General features: G+C 48.5%; 4 protein-coding genes across 4 annotated transcripts; 3 read left to right on the top strand and 1 right to left on the bottom strand.

Moving 5' to 3' along the window:
* Positions 1-1,371: 1,371 nt before the first annotated feature.
* Triagg1_1626 (uncharacterized protein) lies at positions 1,372-2,673 on the top strand (the record flags this gene model as incomplete). Its single annotated transcript, XM_062895717.1, has 4 exons — positions 1,372-1,645; positions 1,740-2,013; positions 2,070-2,154; positions 2,230-2,673. 4 exons carry the CDS (start codon positions 1,372-1,374, stop codon positions 2,671-2,673), a joined length of 1,077 nt encoding a protein of 358 aa, XP_062759165.1.
* Positions 2,674-3,535: 862 nt separating this feature from the next.
* On the top strand, positions 3,536-4,428 carry Triagg1_1627 (uncharacterized protein; the record flags this gene model as incomplete). Its single annotated transcript, XM_062895718.1, has 2 exons — positions 3,536-3,773; positions 3,836-4,428. The coding sequence occupies 2 exons, from the start codon at positions 3,536-3,538 to the stop codon at positions 4,426-4,428; spliced, it is 831 nt and encodes a 276-aa protein (XP_062759166.1).
* A 173-nt stretch (positions 4,429-4,601) lies between these two features.
* Positions 4,602-5,292, bottom strand: Triagg1_1628 (uncharacterized protein; the record flags this gene model as incomplete). The annotated part of the gene is made up of 3 exons (XM_062895719.1): positions 4,602-4,879; positions 4,944-5,026; positions 5,114-5,292. The coding sequence occupies 3 exons, from the start codon at positions 5,290-5,292 to the stop codon at positions 4,602-4,604; spliced, it is 540 nt and encodes a 179-aa protein (XP_062759167.1).
* A 5,544-nt stretch (positions 5,293-10,836) lies between these two features.
* Triagg1_1629 (uncharacterized protein) lies at positions 10,837-12,521 on the top strand (the record flags this gene model as incomplete). Its single annotated transcript, XM_062895720.1, has 3 exons — positions 10,837-11,775; positions 11,843-11,968; positions 12,042-12,521. 3 exons carry the CDS (start codon positions 10,837-10,839, stop codon positions 12,519-12,521), a joined length of 1,545 nt encoding a protein of 514 aa, XP_062759168.1.
* Between the last annotated feature and the right edge of the window lies 1 nt (position 12,522).

Genomic DNA, 12,522 nt, shown 5'->3' on the forward strand with positions numbered 1-12,522 from the left:
TTGTTTGTCACATCCGACCTTGAGGCGATGACACCGTGTGCAGGAGAGATGCGCGCGCTGCCGTTTCCTCACTGTTTTTGAGCCCTGAGCTCTCTCGGTGGTGACGGTGTCGGATGAGGGCGCGGATCTGTCACTTGGAGATGGCGACTGATCGGAACCCGAACGCGCGATGCGCTCTGCGGTAGGAGGATTCGACGCTGATTCTGTTTGTGCGGAACTGTCAAACCGAAGTGAACAGATGGTTCCGGCCCGGATACACCTCTCGCACGACGGTCTGGTCTTGTCGCAGCGGAGCTTTAAGAGGCGGCACCGACTACACGCCTTGATTTGCCTGATGTTGGGCATTTGGTCGTCACGATCAAGTTCCAAGGCTGAATACAATGCGTTTGAGGCTGAAGAACAAAGCAGTGAATCTGGTGCTCCTGACCGTTACGGCAACGTTGCAAATATATGCTGAAGTGTCGCTATTTCGAGTGGTTAGCTGTTCGCCCGGCAATCGCCACATGTTTGATGCAGGTTGGGTTCTTTATGTACTTTGTAATCTCCGGCTTTCTCAAAATCGTAGTTGCCCGGATTTAGTCCCTTTCATGTTTTGTATCCCGTGCACTGAAGAGTGAAAGGATTCGTTAATAATACGGACGGCGTTCCATCAAGCTCGCATGATTCGCCGCCTCAAAGGCATGTCCATGATCGGAAAATGCTGGACCAACTACCTACGTATCTGAAGATACAGTAGATGATGCGGTCTCTTGCAATCGTCTTATGGCAAGTGGAGTCTCACTTCCTTCGGCCGAGCTTACAACCCGCTAAAGACCGAGTGGCTGTTCAGTTCGCAGCTCGATAGCCATGACTAATGAAGAACTACAACTAATAGACACGCGCTGCATTTGTTATTATTAGGTATACGGAGTATATTAGCAATTATTTTGCTTAATGCTGCTTCCTATTCTCTTTACTAACATGCACATAAACTTGTGAATCTGTTAGCCCAAGGGTCTTTCGTACCTGAGGAACGTGCCCCATGTTAGGAACCGGTACTAATGCTTAGGTTCTCAGTTAGTCCTTCAGTTCTGCTCTTACTTCGTATTTCGTATAAAGGTATGGACGTAGGATTCAGGTTGTAGCATGCACCCAAAAAGCACCATACCAGTAATAGGAGGGAAGCTTAACCCAAACGGTTTAATAAACTGCAGATGAAAGCAGAAGCACCATCGCGCAATTCGCTTGATTTATAAGCTATCTGTTGAACCATCTTCCAGTCACCCGTTGTTTTAGTACTAAAACCTAATACTAGCTATTTTGAAGAGCTCTATAAGTTCTTACACATATCGCTCTTACTTCTCTTTATGGTAGTTTTATGATCTATGCATCATGGCTGACGGCATTCAAAACTATGGTTTAGTTAGGAAGAGTGCTGGTCACGCAGTACTACAGCCTCTTCCTCTTCCACGGCTACCGGATGACTATGTATTGATTAGAGTAGTCACTGTCGCCATTAATCCAACTGACTGGACGACTCTCGAGGCTACTGGCGATAACGGCACACTTGTTGGGTGTGATTGGGCGGGCATCGTGGAAAAGATAGGCCCAGCTGTCACCAAAGAGCTTCGAATAGGCGATCGCGTTGCGGGATGCGCTCATGGAGGTAAGTCGACCGAGCGCGTATACATTACCTCGTGTCGCAATTCTGTTGTTTAACATAAAGAGTGATTTGAGCCATATAAACTCACACATCATAGGTAACGACGCCAACCCAGAGACCGGAGCATTCGCCCGGTACATCATCAACAAGGGTGACCTCGTTGTACGCATACCTGATGCCGTGACTTGGGAACAGGCAGCAACTGTAGGAGTTGCACTTTGTACTGTGGGATTGGCGTTATACCACTTTCTGAAATTGCCTCTGCCTGGCACAGATGAGAAGCCAAAACCGGAAAGCAAGAGTGCTGCTCCAATCTTCATCTATGGAGGAAGTACAGCCACCGGCACTATTGCTATTCAATTCGCAAAGTTGTAAGTGGTACTTCTTGATCGGTTCTCAGAGCGCTGCTAAGTGGTTGTGTCGATAGATCTGGAAGAAAAGTACTCACGACTTGCTCGACTAAAAACTCGAAACTCGTCACAGACCGTGGCGCCGATGTTGTCTATGACTACGTATGAGACATCTCTCCTTTGCTTTCTCAAGCTGCTCATTGCATTAAAATTCCAGCATCTTCTAACACCCAGCAGCATAATCCGAAGGTCGGGGAACAAGTCCGGGCTGATACTCAAAACCAACTGACGCAAGTCCTTGACACGGTCGCTATCGAATCAACAGCGGCTATCTGTGCCGACGCAATCAGCACAGAGGGGGGCACTTATGTCAATTTACTTGGCATCGAAATCCCTCGACTAAACGTCGGGTCCATCTTCTTCCTGGGCTACAGTGTCTCAGGCGAGAGCTATATATTTGAAGGCGAGAGATGGCCGGCAGAACCGACCTACTATGCTTTTGGCAAAGAGTTTCTTGGTATTGCAGAGAAGCTCTGGTCGGAAGGTAAATGGAAGCCACACCCAGAGCGTGTAGGGCCGGATGGATTGCTTGGCGCCATTGCTGGGATGAAGGAGATGAAGGAGGGAAAAGTCAGTGGAGAGAAGCTAGTATACCGCATTGACGAGACTGTATGGCCATGATTTAATAGAGCAAATAGATAATACCGCCACTATTACCGGACCTAGAAGAATGGTGTTACGACTCATGTCGCAAGTTGAAAGTGAGAGTGGGCAGAGCACCACGTACGCACCTTTGAACCGGCTCGGCAAACACCAAACACAACACGATAGACTTGGCTTGTCTGGTCGCTATAGGAACCACGGCGCGAGAACAAGTCAAGGAACCATTTGATCTGGCCGCTACGGTCTCGTTCTCCATGGAGCACGACTGTCGCCTCAGCTAGGGCTTACTTCGTCGTAATAACTCGTCTTTATTCTTCCATCAAAGTCCGCGGAATCATTCTTGTTTTACCTAGGTATATCAATAAGTTTTACCGAGCCAAACTTTTCTACCTACCAATCGATCACAGTCGGTCAAATCTCACTGTCAAAGGGTAGATTGGTAGGCTGATAGCGTTTTAAAGCATCTATGAATCTAGGTTTTAGCAAGCACGCATGGATTTCCATATAAACGAAAATACTAATGCATACTGTATTTATATACATGTCTGCGCTTTTGTCTACTGTCTGCCTTGCTCATAGCAGCTGAAGCAGGGATGAGAATGCGGGGTCGGCTTCTCGGTTCGCTAGACCGAGTTTACGGCAATATCTGCGGCTTCATTCGCTCAGTCATCAGGATCTGGGGTATCTCACCTCCGTGCCTAGGTTGGGCACCCCTTGGTATGTATTACTAAACCGGCTGCTTGGGGTTACCGACCACCGCTTTCAACTCATAAGTATCAAGTGGTTTGCTTGCCAGTATCACTCTTTCGAATATGGCCATATACAGATCCAAATTGACTCCTGCTCCTTAAAGCCGGTATAGACACATATCAATCTCACCATGTCTTCACCCAAGTTTGCTCGTCCTCCCCCGGAAATCAAAATCGCCAAAATATCGTTCCCGGCTCCTCGTGTGCTTCTCGTTACGATTTCGCGACCCAAGGCTCTCAATGCTATTGATATTTCGGGCAGTTGGGAGCTCGCCTCGCTCTTTGACTGGTTTGATGAAGAACCATCGTTATGGGTCGCCATTGTGACTGGAGAAGGGCGCACTTTCTCGGCGGGGGCTGATCTGAAAGGTATGCATGAACTCGACCCAACAAGCTGATGTTGCGATGTCTAACAATGAAATGTTTAAAAGCGTGGAATAGCGAAGTTGGATCAGGTGGTAGTTTCGGAGAAATGCCGCCCTCCGGGTTTGCCGGCCTCTCTCGTCGCACGGGCAAAAAGCCGGTGATAGCTGCGGTCAACGGCATCGCATACGGGGGAGGCTTCGAGGCGACGGTCAACTGTGACCTCGTCATTGCGAGTGCTGCCGCAAAGTTTTGCTTTCCCGAGGTGAAGCGTGGCGTAGCTCCGTTTGCAGGAGCCATGCCACGTTTAGTCCGTACGATAGGAAAGCAGCGCGCCATGGAACTGATGTTGACAGGACGAGTGCTTCCAGCCCAGGAAGCCAAGGAGTGGGCACTCGTCAACGTAGTCTGTCCCGAAGGTCGGAATGTCGTGGATGAAGCTCTAGAGTGGGCGAAAGTGATTGCTGAGAATAGTCCCGATTCTGTTATTGTGACTCGTCAGGGAATCAACTGGGGGTGGGAAGGAGTGGGCGCTGATGAAGGGACTCGTATCAGTAACAGCCTCTGGCATCACAAGTTACTGGCTGGAGATAACATCAAAGAGGGTTTGAAGTCCTTTGTTGAGAAGAGAAATCCTAAGTGGACTGATAGCAAACTCTGATGTAATCTTTGGGGGTGAATGATATAGATTATCAAAAACTACTATACTATTTAATCCAAACATGACATGCGTAATGAACAAGGCCGTATCGCAAGTAAATGGGTTATAACAACGATACCTCGCACAAAGTAGCCTCTCATAGTAGAGGGCCGGAGTGAAAACCAGCTGCATGCCTAAGACGAGCGAGCAAATATACTATAATCCAGAGGCACCCTCTCACCCATCCAAATGGCACGCTGAGAATGGTCACGATATCCAGACTCAGCTGCCGACACTCCCTCCTCAGGAATTGTGTTGGGATGGATCAGAGCAGAAAGGGGACCCCGCCAGACGGCTAGCCAAGACACAAAAGCTCCGAATTGTGCTGGATTGAAGACGTTTACTTCGAACATGGCGACCGGGTGTGGTCCGATTGGCCGGTCCCAAAAAGTGTAGACTCTCAGCTCCGGGACTTTCCATGCCAAATGCAATTAGTATATTCTTAGGACTCGTGGGGGTTAACTATATGTACTTACACTCGCGTCGGATACGTTCCCACAGCTCGCGCGCATATTTAGTTTGCTCCTTGCTCTGTTGGAAATAGTAGATATGTATGTCACTTGTTCATCACAGGTTAGTGTCCGTTATAATGGAACACGTGCACATCGCGGACGGTGAAGAGAGTTCAATGAGACAATTGACTTACAAGCCACCTCTTCGTCCGTTATCCAGTGGTTCAGTGAACTTGGTGTAGGCCTCGCTCAGGCTCTCGCGCTGAGGATTGACAAAGCTCTTTCCATCTTCATTTTTCTCCTCTGACAACGGCGGGGCATTCTCAAACCCGGTCAGTGGAGAAGGATAGGTGTACTTGAGGGGGTTTGCCATTGTCAATTGATAGGAAGTAGAGGTTGAAGAACGTGGATAATGAAGACGGATTAACGAGGCTGAGTTTGGCGCTATTAGATTGCTATGAGGAGTAGATGGCGTGCTGTAATACGTCGGAGCACTTCGTAAACCGAGTGGGCGGATATTGTCGGTGTTTATCAGCTCAACTATTTCGATGGTTGTTATAACTCTTGGTTATAACTTATAGAAGCAAAGAGTCGCAATCGACAAACGTCGCTTATTTGAAGCAAAGCTTCAATAAAGAGAAGAATGAATTGATTTGTAATTTCAAGGACTCCTTGTGAAGGGACATGCGTAAATGAAGCTGATGATTCCATTGATCAGCCCCACCACGGACGTATCGGGTTGCGCATCTTCACCAGCAGTTGTATTACTGGAGTTTGGAATTTAGATCCGAGGCGTTTCTCCTGCTTGTAAATGATGTACAAGAACTATTTAGTAATAAACGATTTCTGATGCTTACAAAGTTTGATTCTCAATGCTCTGCGCCATCATTACGGATCGTTTCATCCTCATCAGCTGGTTAGTTGACAATATCCCACTTTAGTTTCCGGTGGTGGGATAGGCGTGACGCGTGGTGAAATCGTGTTAAAAAATCGCAGTCTGACTTATCGGAACCATTCCGTTCAAATGTCTTTAAAAACTATTGCTTGAAAAAACTATTTCCTTACGGATGCACCTACAGCCATATCGCTTCTCCAAGGTACGGAGGATCAGTTGGTGTTGCCAAATCGGGTAGGCTACAGTAGGCGATCAGCGGGATTGAAGATGAGGTGCGAAGAGACAGAGTATTAGCATATATAGCGGCATTAGCGATCCACAAGGTTCTCTTTAATTATGTACCCATAGGTAGTCTGATAATCCTCCTAAGTCAGAATGCATGATATCAGGATGTAAACAGTCTACTTGTGATGCTAGAGTGCTCTAGCATTGTCCAGAAATACACCGTACTGGCCTTTGCAGCTGGTCTCATGTCACGCATCCGTTGCGATGGATTCGTGGCTGCAGTCGACAAAGCCCGAGCCGCCTACGAAGAGTCTGCAACACAAACCTTTTCGGGTTGTTACGGCTCTTGGAATCAGAGACAAGTTAGACATAATCCTCTTCTTGTACGACGAAACTACATTGGACCCTTAAACATCATGTTAATCAACAGCGAGATACTGACCGCGGTATCCTTGACGTTTGCCATTCGACCGAAACAACAGCCCAGTTTCGTCTCTGGGCTACTCCGCATTTCTGTTGCGGGTCGCGTTCGGTAACCGTCCGTCGGCTATTGCATGTCGGCAATTGCGCTTATTGAGACGTATCCGCGGGCTAACTTTTAATGTGGATGACACTTCCCCGTCAAGGCTATGTCATTCGCGTTGTGATGTGAATAGACGCCTAAGTGAGAAACCCAGGAAGTCTCTTCTGTATGATAATGATAGCAGAACGAAGTACAAGTAATATCGCAAGATCTACTAGCGTTGACAGTATAACGTATACAAAACCCCCATTTAAGAAGACCCCCATTCAAAATGAATTAAAGAGTCTCACAAGAAGAAGGCTTCCATTTGCAAAGAAGCGCTTCCTACGGAGCGGTCTGACATTTGCTTTCCCCAACAATGTGGAAATGCCCCTTACATGCACGTTTTCTTAGTTCGCATTTGGCCACGTTTTACAGAGTACAAGGCGACACCCCTAGTGAAGTTCACGATTCGATGTCAAGTTGTGTCACTGATTATGAGGGCGTGTCAATTTCTGTCTTGTTCTAGAAACGAGATCAACTTTTTCCCCGATGACGATCATTATCATGTCTCATCCAACCGTGTAATAAAGCCCACATCATTCTTTACTCTTCTTCTTCCGGGAGTTCACACAACGGCTCGATTTGAGCCCACAATTCACGATCTAAATGAGCCTTCAGCCACAGTGCATGTTCTGGATGCTCTCTTAGGAATTCGATGTGCCTTCCAACGATGGGTATACCTTGGTGGAGCCAGGACTTGATAATTTGGCGTTGGACTTTTGGTTCATATTTTCCATCTGGTCCTTTGGGCACCCGATGGAACTTCCGTCCTTCCCATGTGAATGGCCATTTCTTGAGTTCTTCTTGTACCCAGAGAGGGAAATTATCGTTCATCTCAACACTGGGAGCTTTATCAGCTGGGGCCGAGGGTGAGATTAGATGATTTGAGAGATTCGACTTACAGGGACTCTCCCGTCCACTTATACCATATAATTGGTACTTTTTCCTCTTGAACTGTGTGATCATGGCCGTGGTGATCAATCAGAAAAAAGCAATTTCTGTTTCTGAGGCCGAACTCGCCGTATGGGTACATGCGCTCTTGACTCCATTCGAAGTCCCGCTTCCAGTGACGTTGACAGACAACATTTTTTATGAAGCTGAGTTTTTCGTCACGATCTCTGCCAGGCACGAGGTGAGTAACCGACTCCAGAAAACTCCGCACCTTGACTTCGGATTTTGCCACGAGTTGCAGTGTTTCTAGATTCTCCATTGTTAGGTTCTACAGCAATGGTGCTTGTGTGGTTCCGAATAAACGTATCTTACGTAGGATGAGGCAGCGTTGGGCAAATAACCTGCATGTTCCTTTAGCAAATTGGAGGTGGTCTTCATATTTCATGGGGCGATTAACTTTTTTGATGCGCAGATAGGCATTTCATCTGAAGACAGCTAGGAACCTTATCTTCAGCCAAATGTGGGGGAAATGTGTGCCCGATTTGTGGTGGAAGCCACGCTGAATTGTGTGCCCTAGAAACCTTCACGAAGACAATCATCACCTCAATATGGTCAAAAATAAAGTTAACGTGCTTCGACACGGTTTCAAAGCCGGCATAAGATAATGTCACTGTTCATCCAAGGAGCCACAGGCCGAGTGGCGTGTTGGATCGCGACCGGAATTCCAGTTGTTGATCGAAATCTCAAATGTACCTTGTTGGGTTGGATCTCCCAGTTCGCCAGGCTTGACTTTGCACTGGAAGCGCAACACAGCATGATAAAGTACGAAAATGAGCACGACTTCGTCAAATAACGGCTCGCGCGAGGCTTGGTTAAATTATACGCCTGTTCTTTAGATACCTAATCTGCCATTATAGTTATATTTTCTGTAATATTTGCTACTATATTTAAATTTCTTTAGTAATCCCTAGTAGCCAGGGGTATACTTATATTTTTATAGTAACTGCCACTATATTTATTTTACAAAATTCGGGCACTGGCTGAACAGACATTCTTCAACATGAGCGCTACTCAATAAGCTAATTGGGTGCCTCTGTTGCCGAATGTATGAGGTGCACTTTTTGTTTTGAGGCCTTGCTTTTTCTGACTTCCGCTTGCCATTATTCTCGGAGAAAGCGCTGCACCTTTATAGTCTTACCTGAAGTATGACGCTATTTACATCTGCCTCAGCGGTGGACAATGCAAAGGCTGAGGAAAAACAGAACATCCTAACATGGGTATATCCGCTTGAAACTAACTATGTACACGCTAGTTTGTACATGTGAGGCATATGCGCATTCATCCTTCCGGGTAGAGAATGATATTTGCTCTAGAGATACGGATGATGGTGGCTAGCCTAAGCCACCCGGCAGCCGTAGATTCGGAGTACATGTACCGTTTCCTGCTACTACACGTATTGAACATTCGGAGACCCCAAGACATGCGTACGAGGACGAGTACCGTAGAAGCAGAAACGATATCTACAAGGTCGGGAATACGCCAGAGCCAACCACGGTTTCACATAATACGGAGAGTCGTGCCGAAATGTCTGTTCAGTAATAGGAAACAAAAGTCTCTGGCTCTTCGCCTAAATCCCCTCCAGGCATCACCAGAAAAAAATCTTCACCCATCGCATCCGAGTCAGTTGGATGGCATGTTTTCAGCTGCTTACGGAGCACTGGCCAATAAATAATATTTAAGCAGGCCAGCACTTTGTAAAAAGTTGACGATTGTGACTATGCATCTGGTGATATTTCACCCAATTCAGTGGAGACATTGAGCCTCGTATATTAGCCTAAATAGAGAAATTGCGGAGAGCCCAATCACTCTGTTTTGTTTTGTCTCTATTTCTGAAAAACCGTCGGACACACACACAGAAACAAACGGGCTCCATTGACGGCATTCCATCGGCGAAATAGTGACCATGACGCCAGTGCCGGCGTGCCGGCCAAGCTAGGAATCGAATCCCCGGCTTTGGTTCGCTCTTCCGGTCAGGGATTCTTGGCCTAGAGTGAGCGTGGGGGGTTAGCAAGTTTGCCCAAGCAGACCAGGGGCGGCGGGTTCACCACCAATCATGTTGGCTTGGCTTGAGGATATGGTCCGACGCCTCGCTGGTCGCTAAACCGATGGCACGCGGATGGGCATTTGCCGAGTCAGTGTTACTGTACAAGTACTGGTAGAAGACCAGACGACGAGATGGCTGCTATCATGAAGCAGGTTGATACTTGTAGTTCACTCAAGGTTCATGAGAAACGTGGACGGAGAATTAGACGTAAAATGATCGTCGGAGGAGACCGGCTTTAAACGTGGACTTGAAGGCTGCCAAGCTGCCGCTCCAGAAACACATGGCGTCGGTGTATGACCATGCATGATGCTCATCCAGTTCTCCAACTTGCTTTCGTTCTCTCTCGTGTTCCTCCCCGCTTCTCAACGCCACAAGAGAAAGCGACCAGGGGATCGACAGTCTAGAAGGCCTAGAAAAACAAGAGCAGAACAACTCCACATAGGCGACGGCTCTTGTGCTGTGGCTGGCTTGGAGAAAAAAATGCCGCCCATAGTGGCGTTATTCCCGTCCTCAGGAGATTTTTTCCCATAGCGCGCAGCCTTGGCCATCGGGAGTTTTCATGTACATGTAGTCTCAAGGCCGGCGTTTGAAACCACGAGTCGTTCAAATTGAGCTATACCTGTGTAGATACGTAATAAGAAATTAAGGTCAAGAAGAAGAAAATTCTTTTCTCGCTAGCCAACCCCATCAACTCTGTCCAAATCTTCAAACGCCGCCAATTACCGGCGAGTTTGACTCAGGATCCTCGAACTGACTCCACCAGCATCATGCGTCCCGTCAATCACTGCTCACAAGGCAAGGCAAGCCGGGGGTGTTCCTCTTGTGGCTGGTCTACGCTGATCTAGGCTGCCTGGAAACGGGGATCTCGTTCTCCATATCTCCATACCTCCATACCGCCGGGGAAAGTTGGGGGAGCATTGACGGGTAAGCTGAACAAAGGATGGATGTATCTGGGTTAATGGCGGGGAGACTCCGGGGACTGGATCAAATACAACGCTGCTACCACTGTTCGGGTTATTATCCCCCTTGTTCGCCACGACCATGTGACGCTTATCCGTTGGGTGTCTCAGTGCTACCCAATTTCTGAATTTGTGCATTATATAAAAGCTCTGCCCTCGGTACTCCAGTTGCTAGACCTCCTCTGGTGGTCCTCGTCCTGGAATCGTCTTTTTGAGGTGTTGTGTGGACAGCCTTTGCTTCTTTTCCAGCTCGTCAATAGCCTTTCTCCCTTTTCACAATGACTGACGACATCTCACGGTCCAATGACCTGGCTCTCGAAGCCGAGAAGCAGAGAGTTGAGAATCTCGAGCATGCCCTCACGAACGATGCCCCGAAGCCTCATCCAGCTGCGGCCATGGATCCGGTGCGGCGAGCCGAGGTTGAGAAGAGCCTCAAGCGCAAGCTTGATGCGCGCTGTTCGCTCTTCATTCTCATCTACATCATGAACTACTTGGATCGCAACAACATTGGTGCGGCGCGTCTCAAGGGTTTGCAAAAAGACCTCAACCTCACCGACACCCAGTATGCGACATGTCTCAGTATTCTGTACGTCGGGTACATTCTCATGCAGGTCCCGTCCAACATGTTCATCAACCGCATCACCCGTCCGTCCATCTACATCGGCTGTGCCATGACTCTCTGGGGTCTCATCTCCACTCTGTCTGGCCTTGCCAATGATTTCAAAGACATGGTTGTCATTCGATTCTTCCTGGGCTTCGTCGAGGCCGCCTTCTTGCCAGGTGCTCTGCTCATCCTGTCCAAGTGGTACACGCGCCGCGAACTCACCACCCGCAATGCCCTCCTCTTCTGCGGCAATCTCATCTCCAACGCCTTCTCTTCGCTGGTGGCCGCTGGAGTGCTGTCAAACATGCAGGGCGTCTTGGGTCACGCCGCATGGAGATGGCTGTTCTTCATTGAAGGAGCTGCTACCATGACCATCGCAGTCTCGGCAGGCTTCATCCTGCCTGATCTGCCTACCAACGCTCGCGGCTTCACTGAAGAGGAGAGGCAGGTGGCTCAGTTGCGTATGCTTGAGGATGTTGGTGAGGCGGATATGGACTCCAAGGAGCAGGGAGTGTTTGATGGTCTCATCATGTGCGCCAAGGACGTCAAGGTTTACATCATGATGCTCACACTGACGGCCTATGTCGTTGGTCTGTCATTCAATGCCTTCTTCGTAAGTTCTCCCTACTACCAAGTATTCAAACCCCCTTGAAATAGCTTTCAACTAACGAGTCGATCAGCCCTCTCTGACCGGAACCCTTGGCTTTGCCTATGTTCCCACTCTCCTCATGAGCTCTCCTCCTTGGGTGTTTGCTTGTCTCATCTCCCTCGCTGTTTCTTGGAACGCCGATCGCACGCAAGAAAAGGTGAGTTACCGCCACTTTTCCATATATTTACAAATAATCGGGCGCCGTCAGAAACTGACTCATATTACCCTAGTTCTGGCACATCACCGGTCCCATTCTCATGGGAATCGTTGGTTTCGTCATCTCCATGTCCACCCTCAACGTCGCTGCCCGCTACGTCGCCCTGTTCCTGCAAGCTGGCTCATATGCCGGCTTCATTGTCTTCTACAGTTGGATTAGCTCCTCCTTCCCCCGCCCCCCCGCCAAGCGTGCCGTTGCCATTGCCATGGTTAACGCCTTCAGTCAGCTGGGTAACGTGGCTGGCTCTTACGTCTGGGCTCTGACCGAGAACGGATATCGCAAGAGCTACGGCATCGTTTTGGCCATGTTCGGTGTCACAATTGCCGGCAACTTCGTGTTCAAGATGATCCTGAACAACCTGAACAAGAAGCTCGAGGCCGGCGAGGCGGCTTGGGAGGCCAGACCAGATGTTACCGAGAAGACGGCACAGGCCGAGATGGAAGATTTGGACGAGGCCCTCAGGATGAGAAAGGGATTCCGATACCTCGTATAAG

Source organism: Trichoderma aggressivum, assembly GCF_033847375.1.
Source record: "Trichoderma aggressivum f. europaeum strain CBS 100526 chromosome Unknown scaffold_004, whole genome shotgun sequence".
In the NCBI taxonomy this organism is placed as follows: domain Eukaryota; kingdom Fungi; phylum Ascomycota; class Sordariomycetes; order Hypocreales; family Hypocreaceae; genus Trichoderma; species Trichoderma aggressivum.